This window comes from Pteropus alecto, unplaced genomic scaffold, assembly GCF_000325575.1.
Source record: "Pteropus alecto unplaced genomic scaffold, ASM32557v1 scaffold24, whole genome shotgun sequence".
In the NCBI taxonomy this organism is placed as follows: Eukaryota; Metazoa; Chordata; class Mammalia; order Chiroptera; family Pteropodidae; genus Pteropus; species Pteropus alecto.
In genome coordinates, this window is record NW_006439192.1 from 23,244,529 (window position 1) to 23,269,352 (window position 24,824).

Here is a 24,824-nt window from a genome sequence, read left to right on the forward strand (position 1 = left end):
CTCTTCAAGTTCACAGCATGAATTCCGGCAGCAATGGAGACTACTAACTTATTCTCTCCTATTAGAAGAGAAAGCACCTCAATCATGGAGCCAAAGCCCATAGCCTCAAACCATGGCCTGTTGGATTCAAAAGTCCAAATGACTAAAGCTGAAGTCAAGCACTAGGGTGAGAGGGATAGGGTAACTTTAAACATCAGGCCAACCAGGGAGAGCCAACCTCGACGTAAGACTAAGGATGAGGATATGGCTCATCCAAAGCATGTGGCTGCTACATAATGGAGGCGTAGAACTGAGGTTGGTGAAACATCCACAATATTAAAACAGGTTAGAATGTGGAGTAATGAGCTAAATGTATTGAAACTTTTCAAGATATTCATCTAGTTTACACTTTCACCACCATCTCCATTATTCTCCACCATAAGACTGAAAGCCCCAGGAAGGCAGAGATCATTTGTTGATTGGTTACCAAGCACCTAGAGTAAGTGCTCAAAATTTATTGAGGGAATACATGAATTACCATAAACTTATGAGAAATGACTGGTTGCAGCATTAACTATAATGGTGTATGTAAAAATGTAACTAGGGAGGAATACGAAGTCAAAAGAACAAGAAGATTTAGGGATTATTGTATTTGAGCTGAAATGACAAATAATTTTCAGGTCAGAACCATGTCTTATCAAAGATAGTGGAAATAGGATAGATACATGGCTCTTCAAACTCTCACATGTCAGAGATTCAATTAAGACATCAAAAATGTTTCACAAAGAAACAGAAAGATAAGTTAAAAGTGAAGGATAATTAAGATAACTATTTTATTTTGCCACTATATGGGGGGCGGGTGATTAGATTAAATGTGAGCACTAAATTTGTAGGCGTGTAATGGAACACCTTGAGCTGAAGGTATGATTTAACACTTTTTCTTACTGTGGTAAAGTTATTGGAGAAAAAGAATCATGTAACAATTTTGCATGACCTGATATTCCATTTTTTACAACTTTTATTCTCCTGAAAAGATGGACAAAAATCTAAGTTCTGAAACTCAGATTACATTTTAAAAATACTAAGCCTTTAAAAAAATTACAAAACTCATTAGTAAATACTCTAGTAAATGTTTATTTTTAGAACTGAAATATTATCTCCATATTCCTTGATCTTCCAGCACAAATTTTTGAATATTCAATTTTATAAATCAAGTCATACCTGTTCTGGGCAATTGTGGTGTTATATGTGGTAGACTTCATTTAGGGTGGGGTGGTTAGATTCCAATGATTTTAAAACAAGGCTCCACCTCAGGAACCCAGGAATGTTAGGTAGGAGATTAGAAAAGGTCCACAGCTTGCAAAGAACTTCAGCTATTCTGATAAACAATTTGATTACTGATGCTGACGCTTGCATACTAAACAGGTTATCCAAGTGTTATACTTGATTCTTGCTATGAAGGTAGTATTTGAACCACCCTTTCCACTGACACAGTCACCTATTTGTACATTTAAATACCATTTTCTATGAATATGTCGGTATGCTACAAACCATGGCAAAGCTTCCTATGACCGCATGCCTTGCCTTGGCTTTCTGTACATTTCTAGTATTGAAGAATGGAGTAGTTTAAAAAAAAAAAAAAAAAGATGTGTAAGAAAAAACACACATATAATGGTATAATTTTAGGGAAATATATTAAAATTTTTAATTTGTCTGAAAATAGAATCAACATACATAAAAGGCTTTTGAAAGTTAATGCAAAATTATATGAAAATTGTGCCTAAAAATATTATGCCAGCTCTTTTCCTCCCTGGCTGCTTAAGGGTTGGCAGCCATCATGAATGACATGGTAACTATCTGGACCAGGCAGTTCATGACCAATAGACTATTTCAACAGAAACAAATGGTCACTGACATCCTTCATCCTGGAAAGGCAACAATACCTAAGACAGAAATTCGAGAAAAACTAGCCAAAACGTACAAAACCACACCAGAAGTTATCCTTGTATTTGGATTCTGAACCCATTTCAGTGGTGGCAAGACAACTGGCTTTGGCATGATTTACGATTCCTTGGATTATGCAAAGAAAAATGAACCCAAACATAGACTTGCAAGACATGGCCCGTATGAGAAGAAAAGACCTCAAGAAAACAGTGAAAGGAATGCAAAAACAGAATGAAGAAAGGGGGGCTGCAAAGGCCAATGTTGATGCTGGCAAAAAGTGAGGTTGAGATTGGACAACAGAAGGAGTAAAGATTCGTCCGTGACTTTATGTAGTGACTGAGAAGATTTTTCATGAGAAGACTACTAAACTAAGAACTTTTATGTTAAAAAAGGGAATATTATGCCAATCGACATAAGTTTTCTGCATAAAGAATCTGAGTTTTCCACACAACCTAACTACCAATTAATAGGGTGGGGAACAGCAGGCATGGTGAACTCTTAAGTATGCGGCATGTTTAAAGTAACTTTAGTAGTATTTAAGGCAAATAATGTTCAAACCAATAGCTATTTATATGTTAAAAGATGGGAATCCTCTACTGACAGTTATTTTAAGGTCCACGTTCATTCGACCTATCTACACATTACACCTTTGTCCAGAATGAAGCCCAGGTATTTACAATGGCTCCTAATGGCCAATGTAATCTGCTCTACACGCCTTACTTCTCAGACTTCATCTATTTCTTTTCCCCTCTTCCTTCTGCTTCAGCCATCTTGACTTCCTTGCTTTAGCTGAATATGCCAGGTACACTCTCACATTTAAGCCTTTGTACCAGCTGCTCCCTCTGTCTGGAATACTCTTTCTTAGGCATCCATAAGACTACCTTTCTCACCTCCTTCAGATCTCTGCTCAAAGGTCAATTTCTCCATTAATGCCTATCCTGTCCATCTTCTTTAACATTGTGACTCCCTCCACTCTTAATTTCCCTTACTCTGCTTTTTCTTCATAACATTTATCACCTTCTAATATCCTATATAAATTTTCTTATGTATGATGTTTTTGTACATTTCTCATCTAGATTATAAACCTTGTGAGGGCAGAGCTCTTCCCTGCTTATTCTCAGTTGTCTGGAGAAATGCTTGTCACATGGTAGGTCAACGATAAATATATTTTGAATTAATGAACATTTCTGTGATCTGCTTGCTTACTGTTGAATCAGGAACCACTTTATGTTTCAAAAGTCTAACTTCCTCCTCAAAGAGGAATGCTATCACCTACCAAAAAAAGTCTAAAATCAAAAATACGAAAACCCCCCAAACATCAAATTCTCATTTCCCAATCTCCAATGGAAGATTGTTTTACTAAGGAAGTATTACAAATGGGTAAAATTGCAATTTCACACACACACACACAAGAAAAAAATAAATATATAAAGATGTTAGTGACAGTATTCTGGTTTTTACAGAAACATTAAAAAAAAAATGCTAGTTAGAATGTCAAAGAGACTCACTCAATCAGAAAGTGGAACCCAGAGAGTAGGATTTCCTGTTGGGTTTTTAAGTAACTCATCTTCCCCGGACGACATCGTCAATAGACGACAGAAATACGAAACAAATACGTCTGTAAGTCTACTTGTTTTTCAGATGCAGGCTACCCTCCTCCCAGGTTTATCTCTGCTCTGTCAACCAAAAGCCCTTCATAGTTAGGTGAAAGCACACAGCCACTGAATGGCTGAATACATCAGTGAAGGAAGGTTCGCAGTTCTATCTGGTCATTCCACCTGTGTCCAAGCGCGAGCAATTGAAGCCTAAATTCTGTGATTTGTCAGCTCTGCTGTGAAAGCCTAAATGGGTAATTCACAGCCTTGGGTATCCGTGGGATTAGGGAGGATTAACCCCGCTCCCGGCCCCTGACACCTGAGCCTGTCAGGATGAATAACCTCACTCACTTCAGACCTGCTTTCCTCCTGCTCCGGGCAAAGATGGATCGGAGTAGCAGGTCAGGCTGCATTTTAAGAATCCTTGAGAGCTGGGTCCGTTTCATGAGCATTTGGCACAGAGTAGCCTGAGCGCAGACCTTGCCCTGGGCCGTTTGGGGACGCTGCACAGGCGGCTCCAGCCCCAGAGAGGTACGGGATCTGCCGCCTCCGTGTCACTCTCGGCCAGGACCTGAGGGAGCCCCCACCCCTAGGTTTCGAGGTCCGGCGCGGGGCTCAGCAGGACACGACCCCGAGAGGAGAAGTTCCTCAACCACACCCGCGGGGCGGGGCTCTGGCTCGGCCCAACTACTGCCCGCGGGAGGGGGGTGTCTGGCTAACAGCACGGGCCTAACGCGAGCGCGGACTGCCATCCTGCGGGTCCCTCCTCCACCCCGCGGGACCCTCCTCCATCCCGAAGGCTCCCCTGCTCCTGCCGCCCTTTCCGCGACACTGAAACGTCCCGTCCTCTTCTTCCTTTCCCGTATCCTCTGAGCCCTGCCCACCTCCCGCCTCGCGTGGTGCGGTCCTGGTCCCAGGTCACACGGCGGCGTGGGCGCGGCCTGCTCCGGGCCCGGAGGTTCCTCTCGCTGCTGGAGCAAACATTTTGGAGCGGCGTTTGCGGCTGGGACGATGCTGGCCTGCAGTCGCCTCACCTTCATCTTTCTGACCGTGGCCGTGCCCTGCGCCCTGTCGCAGCACGCGCCGCCGGTGAGTGAGCTCCTGACCAAGGCGCGGAGAGTGGTGTGCAGGGGTGGAGGGCGCAGGTGCGCGCGCGGCGGGGAGAGGGTTGATGTCGGGAACACCTGCTCCAGGCAGCATCCTTACTGGGGTCTGTGGTTTCCTGCGCCGGGGTGTGGGCGAACCTCACCCGGGATTGATTCAATACAGCTGAAGGAAGAAAACCTTTTAGGGAAATCCTAATTTCTGCAGAATGTTGGTTGTGATTTACACACCCCCAAATTTCGGGGATTACACTTGTTCTACCAGTTCCAGGCTCGCGCATCCTGAACTGCTGAGAGAAAAAGTTCCAGTCGACTTGTGTACACAACTCAATTAAGCGACGGACTGCTTGATGACATTGGCATTCTCTGCCTGTTGACGAGGTGCAGCTAAGGATCCTGAGGGCCCTGGGAAAGGCTGAGGCCTCACCAGGCAGGGCAGTGGGATCAGCCCACACAGGCCCCATGTGGCTGCTGTGGCCTTCACCCCAAGTCATGTGAACGCCTATCTCGTGCCTCTGTCCCCGCAAGGAAGTCTCAGGAACACAGACTTGATAACTGCAAGAAGCAGTGAGATACTGGGCTGACTTACTTTACAGAGGAAATAAACTGAGAAAATGTCTAGCCAGAGGTCACACTTGTGATTACTGCAGCATGCCTGAACTCAAGCCTCTTGACGTCCAGTCTCATGTCCTTTCGTAATCCTCTTCTTTAAATCCAACGAGACTACATTTTTCTTTGACAGATGATTAGATATAAGAACTTGAGTGCATCCGACCTGAGGCTAGATGAGAAAGATTTTGAATATCTTAGGTAGGATATTGACAGTGGGAGCAAGTTGTGCTTTCTCTTATTTCTTTAAGGAGAAATGCTTGAATAATAAAATGGTGGAATATTATTAAGCCATTAAAAGTTAATATAATGTTAAGCAAGTAAAAGCAAAATACAAATATTATGTACAATGATTTCAGTAACAAGAATGCACAGTATGTACATGTGTGCAAGGATTGGAAGAGTATGAGGAAAAATAAAATTAGTTTGTTTTAGTGCGCGTAGGAAGTACCTTGATACCATCATGCCCTTCAGCCAATCCCACCAGGAACTAAAACTAGTAGTTGAACAAATTACTGACTCTGCAGTGAGGGGGAATGCACACCAAGGGCCATTGTGGGGCCTCTCAGTAAAGAGAATTAGGAAAGACTAATTTCATAATTTGTATTTTGGTTGTGTTAAATCTAACACAAATCTAACACAATTTGTACTTTGGTTGAGGTAAATCTAAAGAATTGGAGGTTCTAGGTTTTAGAAAGTAGGGCAGTTCTATGATTGGGTAAGAAAGAAACAGTCATTTATCAAGAGAAGGGATGTTTAATATTTTGTGGGTTGCATATTACCCTTATTTTGTCTGTGTTTAGACAGAATCATGAGTGGCCTTGCTCTGTCTCATTTTATCTTGTCTCAGAATAGCTTAACTAAATATTCTGTGAGATTTGTTATATTCGACAGGAGAACAAAAATGGCCTGGCTGTGAGTGTCAGACCAACTTGTGATAATACTGAGGTCTAGTTGTAAACCTAAGAGAAGTTTCAGATGTCAGGGGCTGCCTTTTTTTTTTTTTTCTTCTTTCTCAATGCTTTACTTTTTCAAGCAAAAGTATTTTAAAGGCCGTTTTTAGAATAAGAAGAATCAATAGTCTCCATGAATTTAAATTAGTTCTTATCTAGAACAGTGGTTGTCAAAATCTAGTCCAGCCACTGGTATCAGTTTAGGGAAGCTACTTTCACAAGTCTTTAATGAGGAAAATGAGGGCATAAAATTAAAATTCAGTTAAAATGTTAGCTTTTATTCTGATTTTATGGCCATCCATAATGTCCTTTCTTTCTTTTATGTGTATGGGTTTTTGTTTTGTTTATTTTGCTTTGTTTTAACGTCTCCACTTAGAATAAAAATTTGGATTCCCCTGTGCTGGGCCCCTCTTAATTTTTTTTATTTATATGGAAAATTCTGGGAGCCACTGGCTGAAAGGATCTTTGGAACCTCACAGAAGTTTAGTGACCTCACTCTCTGACAAGAGTAAGCAGTTTTTCACTTTGAATCATTTTATATAATCAACTGTTTGTAACCTACAAGGCAACAAAAGATATGTCAAAACTACTTATGATAAATATGAATAATGAGGCCGGCTTTAAATAACAAACAAAAGTCCTTGGATTTGGAATGTCTGTGGGCTTTGTTTTGTTTTGTTTTGTTTTGTTTTTGATGCTTTCCAGAATATGGCATATTTTAAGGTCTTCCTGAGTCATTCTTTACTATTGATTCTATTAAAAGACCTATTAAGAGGTGGTGGTGACAGGAGTGGTACAAAAAAGTCTGGAGAGAGATGGAGACAGCTTCATCCAGGGCTCTGCAGACCTTGTTAAAGATTTTGGAGTGTACCCTAAAAACAACAGGAAGCTGTTGGACGGTTTTAAACAAGATATGACGAGATAACTTTTTCACTTTAGAGAGATCATTTTGGATTTGAAGAGAGCAAGGGTGGTTGTGACTAGTCCAGGGGAGAAAATGGTAAATTACAGGTGGGTGGTGCCAGTGGAGAAGGAGAGAAGTAGATGGTTCTAGAGAAAATTAGGAGATAGAATGAACAGAATGAAGGATTGGATGAGGATGAGAGACAGGCACCTTTCTGAGGTGCTCTGCCGGGTGAATGGTGGTATTACTGCCAGGGAATACACAAAGAGAAAGATTTGGGGATGGAAGAGTAAAGATCATTTTCATTCAGGTTAAGCAAATTGCAGGGGGCACCAAGATATCCATCAGGCTTTTGAGACTGGAGCACAGAAGAGAGATATTTGGAGTCTTAGGCATATTATTTGAAGCCACTGAAGCAGGTGAACATTGAGCAGATAGAAGATATAGAAAGGGAGGAAGAGAAGAGGCTTAGGCAAGGGCCACGTGTCAGATAGAGAAGAAGTGACAAAGTTAAAGCAGCAGCCCAAATGGGAGAGTGTTGTGGAAGCTGAGAGAGTGGGACAGGTTACCTTTATTGAATGCCACTGTGATGTCAAGTGTCTGTTGTTCTTAGCAACTGGAGGGCTTTGGTGACCTTGACCAGAGCAGTGTTTGGAGCAGATAGGCTGAGGAGTGATCATAAGGAAAGGAATTGGAGTGGGAGAAATGACTGTTCTCAGTAAGAAATCTGAGATTTCTAGAATGTGTAAAACTGAAATATAATGATGGGTCAGTAATTAATTGCTGAATTGAACTTATTTTTATGCATCATCTTCTCGTATGAATAATGACATTGTTGGCATGAGCTACTGAATCAGCTTTTAGCAACAATTTCCACAAAGTTTCCAAAAATCACAAAAAACCCATCTGGCCTGCCCACTTTTATTGTAATGCATCTGCTTTTAACGTGTTGATGAACAATTTAGAAAGGTTCTTGTTCTTGTGGAGGGTTTATTAACATTCTTTTTACTTAAATACCTGTAACTTAATAGGGTGCCATCCCATCAAAGGTCAGAAAACAAGTGAAAAACTTTGCATGCTCATTTGAATTTGCTATATATGCAAGAAACATGCCTTTTCTTATTTGTTAGGTGTGTATCTGCTCTGTTGTACATAGAGAACATTTTAAGATAAATCATATTTAGAAAATAGTTGTTGAGTTAAAATTGTCTTGCTAGAATTGTTCAGCTCCTCTTCTGATGATACAAACACTGGTGTCTGTGATGTAATTTCTTAAATTACCTTTCATTGCCTTTTTCTGGGTATGTGAATAAGAATCACACGAGGGCTTCCTGAACTTTTTTTTGTACAGTCTTTTCATTGAGGTTCTCACTAATTCTGCAGGACTCAAATATTTTAAGGAGCTTTACTAGTTATTTCATTTCTTTTAGGTTTGGAGCCTTCAGATCGCTAATGGAAGAATTTTCGCTTTATTATTTCCCCAAACATAGTATATCTAGTAGCTCTATTATTAGTTTTTCTTAATGAGTGGGGAGGACATAAAGACTGATTAATTTCAAAGAGGTTCAAGTTTCTGTCAAGTAATCAGAATGATCAGAGAATTCACTGACCCAGAAAGTGTTAACAAAATGTTTTACAGAGATTTTCACCTCTTTCTCTGGCCTTAGGAAGCAAAAATGAGAAAGCATGTGAGAAAGATTGATTGAGATTCTAAATTGATTGTGTTTTTTCCCCTGTGACATAGTAGCACAGTAATAACAAGCAGACAGCGTGATATCCCTAACCTATCTGTTTATAATCTTTACCTCTCATCTATTTAAATTTGTTCTTACCTTGATAAGGTTGTCTATTATTTAAAACCGTAGGTAGTTAAATTTGGAGACAGTAAGAAATTTTAAATAGGAAATTAGTTCATTGTAATTCTATTTTAAGCCTGTACATAGATTTTGAAGCTGTCTTTCCTTGTAGAAGTCTCCCTTTTAGGTGATGATGTAGCTATCTCCAGTTTATTCCCAAATCTAACCTGTTTAAAATGACTTAACCTTTTATTCTTACAGCCAGATTCTATGCAGATTTCATGTCTGTATATTTCATGTTTATCTATTGCTGCTGGGATTATCATAGTAAAATGCCTCATCGACTTCAGACTCCTGCATGTGTGATGACTGGGTTGCTCACTTAACCTCTGAGGCAGGTTGAATATTCTTTTAAGACTTGACAGCACTTTTTACTTCCCTCACAGTTGTCTTGTAAGAAATAAGACTTGTTGTTTGATTTTTATATTGGCTTTGGAACCCCTGTCATGCAAATATAATTGTTAAGGAGAGATGAGCATCATTATGTTTCATTTACTTCCAACGATTATCAAAAGCCTTGAAAGAAGTGCAGATTGTACCCTAGGAATTGAATTGAGGCATTGTCTTTATTGTTATCTCTGTAGGGAGCTATGAAAGAGCAGGGGAAGCTGGGAGTGGGGATATAGAGACTGGTTCTGTCACCCACTGTGTAACCTAATCACTAATGGTGCTGCATCCAGAACATGACCCTGAAGTTCCTGATAACTTGTGTCAAACGAAGTCAAAAAGAGTCAGGAGGCTTTAGCTAGAGTTAAACGGTAAATATTTATTTAAAGGTCTTAGGGTCTGCAAACCATAAACACTAGGCAGTACCCAGAGAAGACAGAAAAGCTAAGAGTTCTTATTTTTTTAAAAAAAATGTACATTCTTGAGAAGAGTCAGTCCTGCACTCTCAGCCTCTGGATTGGGCTGAGATGGTGACGCTCTAGACCACCAGTGGCCTGGATACGTGGACGTTCTTTCCTTAGCCGTTAAGTGAGAGGTAATCAGAGGGTTATATGGAGGCTTGATGTATATCCACACACTGACACAACCAGAAAGTTCAAAAGTTTAAGTTCCCAGGCTGGGCAAAACGAGAGCAGAGTTGTTTCCACATTCCCCAGCCTACTGGCTTTAGTGATTTAGCAGCTTGACGATAGTGGCTTCATTTTATTTCTTCACTCTGTTCTTCACTTGAAATTCGGTAAAAGGGGATAAATTGGATTTTTGCAAATCAAATCAATAAACTAACCAAAAGTTCTGATATGTAGAAGAATCTTATGGTGAATAAGTCAGAATGAAGTGCAAGTTGCATTTCTAAAGTTAATTGCCCTTATTAAATTATGAGTTTGGAAAATTCATAGTTGTAAATTGAGACTTTCTTAGCTAGAGTGCTACTTTTTGGTGTCCATTTCCAACTTTACTAAACAGGGACTAGTAAATTTAAAGTACCTTGCCCTCTATTGCAGTTATATGTTGTTACTTAAATATAATTTTAGATAATGACAGCTAAAAACACATTTAAAAGTGGCAAAAAATCACTGTCTGAAAATCCTCCACGTAATGTAAATGAAAATGTGCAACTTTAAAATTTAACTTTTAAAATTTCTATCAAGATGTACATAGTTAAAGAAAAATCAAGTAATATAGACAGGCTTCTGATGAAAAGCAGCATTCTCCTGCTTTGTTCCTTCTATTCCATCCGCCTCCTCTAGAAACACTTTTAACTGTAATGAGGCGATATTCAACCAGAATCTCTACTTTACTAGTTTGCAGCTCAGTGTGTTTTGATTAATTGGTGCCCATGCCATATTGGTGTAAAAAGTTTTTATAGTATCACTCCTGGTTATCTTTATGAATATCACTATTGATGATATATTTATGCTGAATTTTTCTGAATCAACTTTAGGCATTGTCTATGCTCATACTGCAATGATGGATAAAAATTTAGCTTACTTTTAACAATCTTCCTTATGCCTTTTTTCTTTTTTAACAGTTTTATTGAGATATAATTCACATACAGTTCACCCACCAAAAGTATAAATTTAATGGCTTCAGTATATTCATAGAGTTGCACTACCATCACTGCAGTCGGTATTAGAACATTTTCATCACCCCCCGCCCCCTTACCCTGAAACCTACCCCTCAGCCCTAGGTAACCACTAATATTCTTTCTGTCTCTATAGATTTTCCTATACTGGACATATTACATAAAGGGGATCATACAGTATGTGGTCCTTTGTGACTGGCTTCTTTCACTTAGCATGATGTTTTCAGAGTTCGTCCATATTGTAGTATGTATCAATACTTCATTCCCTTTTTCGACTGGATAACATTCCATTGTGTGGATGCACCACGTTTTGTTTATCCATTCATTGGTTAATGGAAATTTGGGATGTTTCCACTTTTGGCTATTGTGTGTAATGCTGCTATGAACATTTGTGTATAATTTTTTGTGTGCACACATGTTTTCGCATCTTTAGGTTTATACCTAGGAGTGGAATTGCTGGGTCACATGATAACTATGTTTAACTGTTTGATGAACTGCTAGACTTTTCCAGAGCAGCTGCATTATTTTGCATTCCCATCAGCAGTGTATGACATTCCAGTTTCTCTACATCCATACCAGCACTTGTTTTATTATTTTTATTAATTATTGCCAACCTAATGGGTGTGAAGTGGTATCTCATTGTGGTTTTGATTTGCATTTCCCTATTGGAAAATGTTTTTATTTGTATCTTCTCATGTGCTTATTGACTTAATCTGTTTTGGAGAAATGTCTATTCAGATCTTTTGCCTATTTTTTAATTGAGTTGTAAGATTTTTGTATATTGTAGATACAAATCTCTTATTAAATATATGCAGTTGGCATAAATATGAGGGTTCATTTCCAGACGCTCAATTCTTTTTCATTGATTTTTGTCTAACTTTATGCTTGTACTGTTCTGTCTTAATTATTATAACTTTGATAGTAAGTTTTAAAATCAGGATGTGTCAGTCCTCCTTTTTCAATATTATTCTTTTTCAAGATTGTTTTGTCTTTTCTCAATCCCTTGAATTTTAGGGTGACTTGTCTTTTTCTACAAAGAAGCCAGCTAATATTTGATAGGTATTGCATTAAATCTGTAGCTCAGTTTAGGGAGTATTGGCATCTTAACAATATTAAGTCATCCAGTCTATGAACATGTTGTCTTTCCATTTATTTAGGTCTTTAATTTCTTTCTACAAGGTTTTATCGTTTTCAGTGTACAAGTCTCGCACTGCTTTGGTTACATTTATTCATAGGTATTTTATTCTTCGGATGCTATTGTAAATGAAATTGTTTTCTTAATTTCATTTTCAGTGTGCTCATTGCCTCTGTCTAGAAATACAATTGATTTTTGTACATTGATCTTGTATCCTGCAATCTTGCCAAACTCATTATTTTTTAAGTTTTTAGTGGAATCCTTAATATTTTCTATATAAGATTATGTCATCTGAAAGTGAGACAGTTTTACTTCTTTTCCAATTTGGATGCCTTTTAAATTTAATTTTCTTGCCTAGTTGCCCTGGAAGGGTACTTCAGCACCATATCGAAGTGATGCAAGTAGACATCCTTGACCCCTCTGCTTGTTCCTCCCTTTTCTTCTTCTGTTCTTTACACTTTTACTCTTGCCCAGTAAACATTGATAACATTATCGTAATGCTAATTGAGTCATCCATGTATTATCTATATGCCTCCTTTGAAAAAATAAAAACAATAAGCAACATTTAAAGTAGATTTGCAAATACCCGTCATTGCTCAGTCTACTATGATTATGTTTCCTTTTCTATATAAAGCCAAAACTCTAATGGCACTGAAAGAATATTCAAAAATGTTCTCTACCAAATACCACATTATAGTTTGCTCCAAATTTTATCATGCCTTTCCTATACAGATTTTTTTCCCTTGGAGTTTCTAATTGCTTTCTTTTTATTTCAGTAAAAGAAGAAACCAAACTGATGCCATCATCACTATATCCCATATATTTTTCAGCTTCTGACTTATTCTCTCAATATTTCTTCTATTCATTCTTCTTGAAACCTACTGAATTTCTGTTCCAGTTGGGACCGTTTTCTTTTTATTTGTACCATACTTTTCTAATATTCAGTTTCCCCTAATAGTTTCTGATTGTTTTTCTTACATTTCGTGCTCTGGCTCAGAGTAGTGGTTATTTTGGAGAATAACAATAGTAAGTGTGGATGAAAGGAAAATTAAATGAGGGGCCAGAAAATAGCGCTTGTCCCGGTCTCTGCATGCAGAACCGCATATGACATTGTTGCTAGGCAAACAACTAAACCCACACAATCTCTCTCCCTCTCCTCTCTCTCTCTCTCTCTCTCTCTCTTTTCCCCACACATGCACAGCACAGTGAAAGATATTCCTCTGAAGAAGCTGAATAAATAGTCCAGAAAAACCAAGGGCAACCTGTATGGGTGTGTTGGTGCCCTTGAGCAGCGGTTGGCAAACAGCAGCCAGCAAGCCAGAGCCGGCTCCACCTGTTTTTGTAAGGCCTTGTGAGCTAAGAATGTATTTTTTATTTTTAAAAAGTTGGGGGAGATCAAAAGAAGATTAATATTCTGTTCCATGTAAAAATTAAACAAAAGTCACATGTGGGTGCCCATAAACAGACTTGTACGGGAGCACAGCCACACTCGCTTGATGATTGTTTAGATCATGGCCCTTGGGTTGTTCCAACAGAGCGGGTCTGTGGTGTGCTCATGGTTATTCACGGCTGCTTGGGGCACTTCACGCGACAGACAGTATGTAATTATAACTCAGTAGCACTTTAATTGCCACATGTATCAATGTACATGTTATTTTAATCTTTAAAAAAATTACCATTGCAAATGTATCATGGCAAAACAAGTGAAAATGTTCTCGAGGCACAGTGAAGTATAGATTATCTTGTTATAGATTTGATGGTAAAATATTGTGTTTATTATGTAATGACACTATAGTTGTGATAAAGAATACATTATATATGACATTACAAGATTAAGTAATCATCACAACATTCCTAACTCATAGGAAAAAATGTGATCAGGAAAATAAGAAAATTTAAACCAGAGTATCTCATCATAGCCAAATTTATTTACAAATTTTAAAAAGTAAAATGAAGTTGCAACCAAAGTCAGTCTCCAAGTAGCTCATTGGTTAGCAAAGCAAGGAAAGCCATTTACCAGTGGTGACTTAAATTTCATTTAATTGCAGCACAGAAGAAATGTGTCCTGAAAAAATTTGTTTCACACTCATAGCTTTTAGATGAGAGCAGTTGCCCAGGATTTTGGCAACAACATCAATATCAGTTAAATGGCAAGGCAAATGATTCCCAGCTCTTTTTTTTAGCTCTTGAAGTTACTGATCAGTTATTGATACTTATTAAAGCATCAATGCCAAGTTTGAGACTAAAGACTTAATCTCTATGAATAGTCTGTATGACACTACTACAGGCAAGGATGTTTTCAAAAAAGTTGAGAATTTAGTGGAATCTCTTATGATGTGTAATAACTGACAGTAGAGCAGAAAAATGTACAAAATGTATAAATGTATAAATCTTGCGAAAATGCAAGGTATTTAAAGCTTGTGGTTATTCATTATATTATTGGTTGGCAGGTACGTTAAAGAAAATACTTGGCTCTTTCATGTGTTATTGAATGAATAATGTCAACCATGAATTTCTTTTGTTCTGGTAGACTTAACCATCATTGTTTCTGTGAAGTTTCTGAAGAAATAGATGCTGACTTCCCCTACCACACAGCAGTTAATAGATTAGCAGCAATAAAGTTTTCCTGTGATTTTTTAATTCAGAGCTGAGACTGAAAGTTTTTTAAACAAGAACCACCCTCAACCATTATTATTGAATGGCTTTGTAAATTAGCTTTGCTAAGTTGATACTGAATTATCAAATTAATATTTAATATCAAATATTTTATAGTGTAATAGTTTACAAATAGAATTTAAATTCTAATGATTGAATTAGCTTTTGATAATTTGATAGTTGATACTGTTTTTTAATAAAATCAACCTAAAATTACAAGGTAAAACAGCACTTAAACAAGAAACTTATACTGTAGTAAAGTTCTTTTGACAATTAACGTTGGAATGACAGGTAATGCCAAGCTACCTTTTATACTTCCCATACTATTAAAAGTTAAGAAAAGATGTAAGAACTCTATTCTCACACAAATTTGCTCAGATGACACTTCTAGTAGTTTCCTTCCCTACTCTACCTTCCACTTATTGTGAATTATTATTTTTAAAAATTATTTTACTTTTATAATAGTGGGTCTTCAGAGGAAAGAAGGTCAACATGCTTGCTATCTTGAACTAGCAATAAAGGAATCATAAACCTATGTGGACTAAGCTTGGACAACCCTTCCCTAAGCCTCATCCATTCATTGCCTCAACCCAAGGAGCACAGTGTTTGGTAGTGAGGAGAGATACAAACAAATAATTATAGAACAATGTCATAAATATGGTAATAGAGATGTGTACAGATGTTGTGGGTGTATAGACGAGGAGTATAGACTATTTGCATAAGGGAAGTAGATGAAGATGCCACAGAAAAGACAGTATTTAAACTGGATCTTAGAAATTAAAGCCAAAAGTTCACTAGGTAGAGAACGGGCATTCTAGGTGAATGCACAGGCATGGAAGGGTGAGAGATCATAGGATCTCTCATGTGGCTATATGTAATAGGGGGAGTGGCAGGAGAGAAGGCTGAGGTGGTAAATTATGGCAGGTTATGAAGGGCCTTGGATGGTATGCCCTGAAAATCTGGTTTGGGATGCAAATTTCTATTGGCTCATAAATTCAAGTAACACATCAAGTAATTTTGTGATAAATTAATCTAGTGAAAGAAACATTTTTCATCTCCTTTCTTCATTTCCTTTTTACTCAATATATTTGCAATAGAGAAGCCAAATTACAACACCAGGCACTAGTGTAAATTGAATTGAGACTGAAAATGCACTTACGTTTGAGATTTTAGAAGTTCTTATGGGAGGAGAAGACTTTTAAGAGGTATTGAAATTGTCTAAAAGGGAAAATCATTACCTGATTTTGTCTTCATAAACTTTAACTGTTTTTTGCAAATTGCTTATTCAATTTGTTATTTCCTGCAACTTTAAATTTTCTTTGTTTTTTAGTGGACAGAAGACTGCAGAAAATCAACCTACCCTCCTTCTGGACCAACGTGAGTAAACTTCAGATGACCAAAACTCAGTTTAACCTTTGTGGAGATTTTTCCCTATGTAATGATCTCGTAAAAATAACGATAGTGAATGAAAACTTAAGTCATGTCCTCTGTCCTTAGAATGGCATAATTTTTTCCTTCACGTTTGTATATTATGCATTTCACTAAGACTCTGAACAAGTATGAAAATACCCCATGATTAAAAATGTCTGTTTCTAGCCTATCAAAATCATAGGAAAAAAAATAAGATTTCCATCTAAATTCTATCTACCACTAAGCATTTTACTCATCTTGACAAATGCAGAGTTGACATGTGATTTCTGGGGTGCCTGAGTATAAACTACCAGATTATATTAGAACGGAAAAGTGTAGGGTCTTATGTGTGAAACATTCAAGAAATAAACCCTGACATGATAATCAAAGGTATCAAAGGAAAAGCAGGACTAGAAAATATAAGGGAAGGGCCAGTAGTATGTTTTAGTGTATTTAACATTAATATTTTTAGGCTAGGCATATGTATGTGGCCTTTTCAAATCCTCTATGGCTACACGAGTCTGTGAGAAAGAATAAGAAGAGCCCACCAGCACAGAGGGTACCAGGATGTGGAAAAGAAAGAAAAGGTATAAGGAAGGGTAATCTTTTTTGCCCTGTTCTTCCCTCTCACTGAAAGTAGCCTGCTGGGGGTAGGAGAAAGCAGAGTACAACTTTAATCAATAATATCAAGATGATAATCTGTTTTTGCAGCACTTCAGTTATGTATTTTGTATTGCACTTGCCTAAAATATGTATCCTAAGTAGTCTCTATTCCGGATACAATCAAACTGTAATAAACGAAGTTCTTTTGATGTACTCACCTTTCTGAAGAAGGAGGCAAATATTTGGCAGGAAGTAATTTAGAAGTAATCAGTTTGTATGCTGTTCTGAAGCTAGTGCATATTCCAGCCCTCTCTCTAAAGTCTTGCTCTCTTGAGGTTTTCCTTTTGGCCACCACAGACGCCATATTAGTCTTCAGTGCTTTATTGATTGTGTGTGTTTCTTGGCTGGTCTCACTGCCCCAATTCATCATTTAATGAATACCTTCCATGCTTAAGGCTTTTTTTTACTCTCTTTTATGTGTACCTTATATATGTCTATGAATTGACTGCCCACCAAACCATCCCTGCTTTTAACTGGTTCCAAATTGCTAGTGTATGTGTGTGTGTGTGTGTGATGTTTGTGTGTTGTGTACATGTGTATATACATACATATACAAATAAACACATTTTTCTTATATTTATACATCTAACATAATGTAAATATTTTTGCCCCGGTATTTCTGCTGGATTCCTTCCTACCTCCCTAGCCTGTTCCGGACACAGAAATCCTCATCTCCACTTTGATCCTTCCCTTCTCTAAACTATAAATGGATCTTGAGATGTGGAAGAGAAGTGTCGTGTTCGTATACCTTTGAATGATAACCAGTCTTCTTCCTGTACCTTTCAGGACATCCTTTTTGATCAAGTGTGTAGTTTCTGGAGGTATGAGTGGGCAGTTGTGAGGGAGGAAAGAAACACCTGTTTATCCAGCCATACCAATCATTTGAATGCTAGATGTCAAGGGACTGACAGCCAGAGCACCCCTGAATCCATCTAAATCCAATTAGCCTTTCTTTTCTACTGCTCACTGGTGCTTAGCATCTGCTCTGTTATTTGTGTGGGTGTGTGTCATGCCCATTGGACTAGTTTCCAAACCACCCGGTGAGCCAGGTGGATTCAGTCAGTGCTTAATATTGATGAAGATGTTCTGGGCACAGTAGCTACTAAGTCTCAAAAATAATTTACTGTCTATTGTTTGTAGTAAAGTAGGAAAACATTCTATAGTAATTGAATACCAATGCTGCTAAGTATTCTTTGCATATTTCATGTAATCCTCATTGCTCTCATAGGGTAGATATATATTTCTCCAGGAAATTGAGGTACAGATGTTCAGTACTGAGATATTTTAGAAAAATGTTTAATGAGAAGTAAAATATGAGATTACGGCTAAGCTTTAGTTATTAAAATAATTTTGTTAAGCAGATTAACAGTTCTTTCACAGAATTATGATTAGTGGAGGTTTTACTGTAGAAAGTTTTCGAGAGTGTCCCCATCATCACTTAATTTCATCTTCTACTGTAACGATTTCATTTCCTCTCCATTTCTTCTTTGGAATCCTTGAGGTTCTAGACTGAAAAAGGAATCAGGAGTTTAGGGCAGATATAGGAGCATGGTTTTAGTTTTATTGGATGTTATCAGGGGAGGAGCAACTGGTTGAAGTTCACCGCTAGAACACATATCTTACGACAGTGCCACTGGTATGCATAGATCCAGGGGTCCTCTGATGTATCTTTTCTATTAGACATGGAAATAAAACGCACACTGGCGGAGAAGGGAGTAGGTTAGTAGCACCTGCCTGTAATAGGATGAAAATAATTATTTTATTGAATTGTAGGACAGAATTTTGCATGTGAAATTACGATCAGTCAGAAACGGAATTAATTTGTCTTTATACAAAGCTTTTTTGGAAGTAAATATAGTATTTAATATAGATATCAGCTACTAAGGAAATGGGATTTTGAAAATGCTTTGAGAAGAAAAAAATTCATTCATCGTGCTTTTTGTAATGTGTATTTCCAAAATCTAGTATGATTCCTTTTCTATCTGAGGGACAACACAAGCAGCTGCTGGTTAACAGCTTCATAAAACCTTATACATACACCCAGGTCCCAAGTAAGCAGCATTATTTAGAGACTCCAATAATTATTCATGACAAAAGAAGTATAAATAGGACCACAACTCTGACTTTTAGGAACTAACCCATCTCTGCTGTAGATATAAGTCTAGATAACATTTTAATTTAACAGCTTGGTAAGGTTGTTGCATGCACCAGTGTACACCTTATGCTTCTCTGGAGCAGAGCAATAATGGAGCAAATGCTGACTATTTTTAGGCATAGTCTTAAGCTGATAAATCACCGAATTGCACATCCTTACAGACTATTTCAGTTTAGTAACAAGTGCCAGAAGGTAATGTTTCCGGAGTGACAGAGAATAGTTGTAGAGGTCACCTACCAGAAATATGGCCCAGGTCCATTGATAAGGGAAGGATGTGGATGTTGCTGTCTCCTCATAGCAAACATTGCTGCATGTAAATTGAGTAATAGGAAGTCGGGAAGTGGATATGATCAAACAGTGCTTGAGCTTGGACTTACTGCAGAAGAATGAAAAGAGAAAATATAGTAGGAACAGTAAGATGGCTGAGTGAATAGTGAAGATTCTTGAAGCCAGTCATGAGAAGCTAATGCATGTTGCTTCTCTTGGGTCTTAAAAGGTGACCTTTCTGACGCCAACACTAGAGAAAATGATTTGGCAATAGTGTTATATTATCTAAGAGGGAATTCTGACTGGGGAACCAATCAGAGAAGTGTCCAAGCTTAGACTAAAACTTTGCAGAAATTAGAAGGAAAAAAAAGGCAGGTATTTCCTAGCAGTGATATTCAGGTTACATATAACTCGAGTCAAAATTGATTATCATGTCACCAATTTACATTAACCTTCTCGAATGTATAATTCAATTCTAAGATTTATGAAACTACTTATGACTATCTATACAACATTGGGCAGAAATGCTAAAAAATGAGCTTTTGCAAATTTTGGTTTGAGTACCAACTTCTATATTGTTATGAAGAGTAGTATATCTCTAACATATCCATATAGATGTAACTAACCCCCATCAAAAAACTGCTTTTAACATTTTAAGATGGTACATCTCTCATTACAGCTATAGGGGTCCAGTGCCATGGTACACCATAAATCTTGATTTGCCACCCTATAAGAGATGGCAAGAATTGATCACTGACAAGGCTCCATCGGTATGCTATGATTATTAAGTTTTCTGTTTCTGACTTTACTAAATATAATTGCATTTATAAATGAACACTTCATGAAATTACATACAAAATATTTTAAGAAAGCGCTTTTGATTCCTCTCTGCTACTTACAATAAATGATAGTAGAAGAAAAAATGTTTTTGTAGCTTCTTCCTTTTTTCATTGTATCATGTATCTCCATCTAACTAGTTAATCATGTTAAACATGTATTATGTTTATACATTTATTGAAAATATTTTCAAATAGTACTCTATTTTATTTAGCTACATATGGGTAAATCAAAAGGTCTGTAAATGCTTTCATTATACCAATATTAATCTTAAATGTCAATACTTTATATCTCTTAATTTTTCAGCTAAAGGTTATCGTGAATTCCCTGAAGGATGTAGTAAATGCATTTGTCCCAAGTGGAAAAATTATGCAGATAGTGGATCAAAAGTTGGTAAGAAATGTTGTTTTCCACAATAAAATTTAAACACACACATATACACAGTTCAGAAAAGGCTTAAAATTTTGGAGCTTGGTAATATTAGAGTAACAGGACATAAAATTGTATGGCAAATATTGGCAGTTAACTGATCTTTAATGTTTTCTAAAAGTATAGACAATTTTATAGAGCTTTAGGCAAAACATACATATTTCATCTGAGAGTATGGCATTTCCTTCCCCTTATATATACTCGGGTTTGCAAGTTCACTATTGAAAATTCAGTTTTTTTCTTAAATGCTTTGCATGAGTATCTCAGGGCACCTAGAGGTTTTTCCTAGCCAGCCCTGTATTTCATGGAGTCCGTCAGTAGCTGTGACCGTTGAAACTCACATGGGTTGCATGTGTCTTGTAGTTACACCTCATCAAACCATTTCGTTTCCCTCCTGCTCATGCAGGAAGACTCCATTTCTCAGCCCCTTTTTTTGTTTTGGTGGAACCCATGGAAAATCTAGGGCCTGGCCCCTAGGGCCTCCTGAGAGATCCTCATCACCCTCTTTCAGTCTTTGCTCTGGGGCCCTCACTGGCCTGCAGAGTGCAAAGGATTGGGGAGGACACTGAGGCCCTATGGCAGATGTGTTAACCTCAGCACTAATGACATTTGGGATTAGATGATACTTTGCTGTGGAGGGCTGTCTGTGCATTGAAGGATGTTTGGCAGCATCCCTGACCTCTACCTACTGGATGCCAGTAGCACCCCTTCAGTTGTGACAACCAAAAATGTCTCTAGATATCACCACGTCTACTGTGGTTGTGGGGGGTGCAAAGCTACGCCTGGTTGAGAATCATTCTAGAGACTGGATACTCTAAGCAAATCATTCCTATGACACTTGCACCTGCTAACCACCAGGCTTGCTATCCCTTACATTTATGCTCTTTGAGCCTTTCGTTAAGGCTCTCCTTTGTGCTCATACTAACCAGACTTCCCCAAAATACATATGTTAGCAGGAGCAGCAGCAGAAGAGACCAGGGAAGGCAGCATGCAAAGGGTGCCCAAGTTTTATAATCAGACAACATTGGGGGTTGGGTTTTGTTTGTTCTTGAAACACTGGATTTTAAAGTTGGATCAATCACATACTAGCTGTGAGTCCTTTGACAAGTTTCTTAACTTACAAAACTTCTCTCTCATCAAGAATTTACTAAGATGTATTTTATATGGTGGTTGTAAGGATTAAATGACACTGTATGTAAAGCACAGTGCCTGGATATAATAAATGGTTAATAAATGTTTAATAAGTCATTTTTGTTTGTTAACTTGTGGTGCTTTGAATTCCTAGGTAAACACAATATGCTTAGTTAGGTCACATTACATATAAATAGCAAGCTGGTGAAAAATGAGACTTGAAAATTTTAAACACATTATCTTAGCAAGAGGCTGTTAGTTTAAATCTTGATCTCATTGTTAGCAAATGGTTGCACTTGATGATAAAAGTATGATGTCCACCATTGAATTTGCATATGTGCCCATTGTTTGCTAATGGGATGCAGTAATACATCTTAGCCCAAGATCATCTATTAACCTTGACAAAAGTTTTCACGAATGACTAAAATACAGATTTTTGCTATGTGTAGGAAGGAAATAATAAAGAGGGTGTAATGCCAGTGGCATAAGGGTGAATTTGAGTTGAGAACTAAGGAGTGCTTATGGTAATGTTCCTGTGTTGTGGTCTTATTGGGTTATCCACATGGAATTATTCCAGTTTCCTGCCTCTCCGGATATGAACAATCTGAGAATCATATTAGAACAAATGAGCTGAAGAGTACAAAACAAGAGTTCTAGTATTAATCAATTTTTTAGAAATACGCGATATAAAAGTATCTTTAAAAATAACAGATCACCTATTGTGGCAGCAGTATATAGAACAAATTATATGTAAAAGAACCAAATCTCAAAACAGGGCTTCAGGGCTTTAGGTCAAATGATTGTTAATTTATTTGGTGAATGATCGTTAATTTATTTGGTTTTCAGCCTGGTCTACTTGGCAACTTTCCTGGCCCTTATGAGGAGGAAATGAAGGGGGTTGCAGATATTACTGGCATACCTTTAGGTAAAGTTCATTTTTCAGCTTTTAAAAAATTTAATAAAGCACTTAAAATTTTTCTGTTGCGGTATGGTATACATACAGTAAAGTGCACAGATCTTAAGTACAGCTCAGTAGAGTTTTAAAAATGTATACATGCATATAATAGCAACTCAAATCACGATAAAGAAAATTCCAGCCATCCAGAATGCTCCATCGCCCCATCATGCCCCTTCACTGATAATATCAAGTTCTCAGGTGACAGCTGTTCTGACTTCACCATAGATTAGTTTTGCCTCTTGAACTATTTATAAATAGAACTGAACAATATGAACTGTTGTGTCTGATTTCTTGTACTTATCATTATAGGTAGTATGCTATTGTATGAATAGGATATTTGAGTTGTTTCCAGATTTTGGATATTAAGAATAAAGCAGTTATGAACATTCTTGTACATGTCTTTTGATGAGCATATGCACTTGTTACTCTTGGGTATTATATACCTGGGGTATAGGGTAGCCGTATGTTTGTTCAGCCTTATAAATTCTTCCATCCAAAGTGATTGTATCCATTGACAGTCAGAAAAGTATAAGAGTTTTAGTTTTCTTCACTTGATACTTCTCCACTTGATAGGCAGCCTTTTTATTTGAGCCATCTTGTTGAGTGTGTTATGGTATCCCATTATTGTTTCATTTACATTTCCCTAATGACTAATGAGACTGAACAGATTGACCTTTTCCTTCCTTCCTTGTGCTTGTGAAAGTCTTATGGCCATTTTTTATTGGTCAGGAAGAATTCTTTATATATTCCGAAGTAAACCCCTTTGTCAGATATACGTATTCCAGATATCTTCTCCCAGTCTGTAGCTTTCTTTTTTATTATCTTATTGGTGCCTTCTGATGAATAGAAATTGTTAATTTTAATGAAGTCCAATTTCTCATTTTTTTAACAGGGAATGTTTTTTGTGTCCATTTAAGAAAGCTTTGCATACTTCAAGGTCATGAAAATGTTCTGTCTCCTAGATGTTTTATGTTTACTTTTTATGTGTAGGCCTATGATCTACTTTAAATTAACTTTTGTGTATGGTATGAGTTAGGGGTCAAGTTGCAGTTTTTTTCCATATGGAATATCCAACTGACTAAACATCATTTATTAGAAAGACTATATACTTCCCTTAGTAAATTGCAGTGGTGCCCTTGATTTAAATCAGATGATTCTATATATCTGATTCTTTTGGGGTACTTTCTGTTAAGTTTCATTTATCTATTTGTCTTTCCTTATACCAATACTATGCTCCTGCAATCACTAAAGCTTTATAGTAAGTCTTAAAGTTATGTAGTATAAGTTTTCTAACTTTTTCTTCAAAATTCTCTTAGCTATTCTAGACCATTTGTATTTCTATATAAATTTTAGAATCAGCCTATCAACTTTGACAAAAGAGCCTACTGATATTTTGAATGGGATTGCAATACTGAGTTTTCTAATCCATGAACATGGTATACGAAATTTCAACATTTATTTCGGTTATTGATTTCTGAGTTGTATTTTTTATTTTTAAGGAGGAGTTCTTGCGTATCATTCATTCATCATATCCTTCATCATATCATTCTTAGGTATTGATGTTTTTGGAAACTATTTTTTAAACTCTATTTCCAATTTGTAACATATAATGAAACAGATTTTTCCTGCTATCCCAAAAGCTTTATTTTTAAGCTACCGAATAATAGAATTATTTTAAATAGCCTGTAGACCTTGGTTTTACAAGAGAAGTGGACTGAGAATTTCAGAAAATTAATAGTATTTTTCAACCAAAGTGGCTAGATTTTTGTTTTTTTTTCCTTCTTTAAAAAAATGACTTAAAAGATAACCAAAACATACAGGAAATATATACTTGTAGCCTATATGAGAAATGTCTCTAATTCCTTTATTATGTAAAGAACTCTAGCAAATAAATACCACATATAAATATCTCAAGAGAAAAATGGATTAAGAAGATTAACAGATGATTCATAATAAAAGAAAATGAGTGGAATTTCACCAAAATAGAAATCAAATGGAAATAAAACATTAGAGTGAAAAAAGCAAAACATGTTAAGCCTGACACATTAACATAAAATGAGACAGAAAAAAATGTATATCATTGAATTAAATGCTAAGTGGTACTATTATTATGTAGTTTTAGAAGAACACTCAAAAATTAAAATATTTTACAGTGGATTTTCTTAGTAAGCTCTGCACTAATTTTATTAATACTTCCTATATTTCTTAACTT

At 37.0% G+C, this 24,824-nt stretch overlaps 1 protein-coding gene and 1 pseudogene across 1 annotated transcript in view; both read left to right on the top strand.

Annotated features, from left to right (window-relative positions):
* The first annotated feature begins 1,783 nt into the window (after nt 1-1,783).
* LOC102884512 lies at nt 1,784-2,337 on the top strand (annotated as a pseudogene).
* Nucleotides 2,338-4,273: 1,936 nt separating this feature from the next.
* Nucleotides 4,274-24,824, top strand: part of ASAH1 (N-acylsphingosine amidohydrolase 1) — a 30,008-nt gene continuing 9,457 nt past the window's right edge. The window contains exons 1-5 of the mRNA XM_006916410.3: nt 4,274-4,607; nt 16,093-16,139; nt 19,937-20,027; nt 20,401-20,487; nt 22,501-22,579. Of these exons, the coding sequence (XP_006916472.1) occupies nt 4,530-4,607; nt 16,093-16,139; nt 19,937-20,027; nt 20,401-20,487; nt 22,501-22,579 (382 nt within the window). The 5' untranslated portion in view covers nt 4,274-4,529. The remainder of the gene's footprint in view (nt 4,608-16,092; nt 16,140-19,936; nt 20,028-20,400; nt 20,488-22,500; nt 22,580-24,824) is intronic.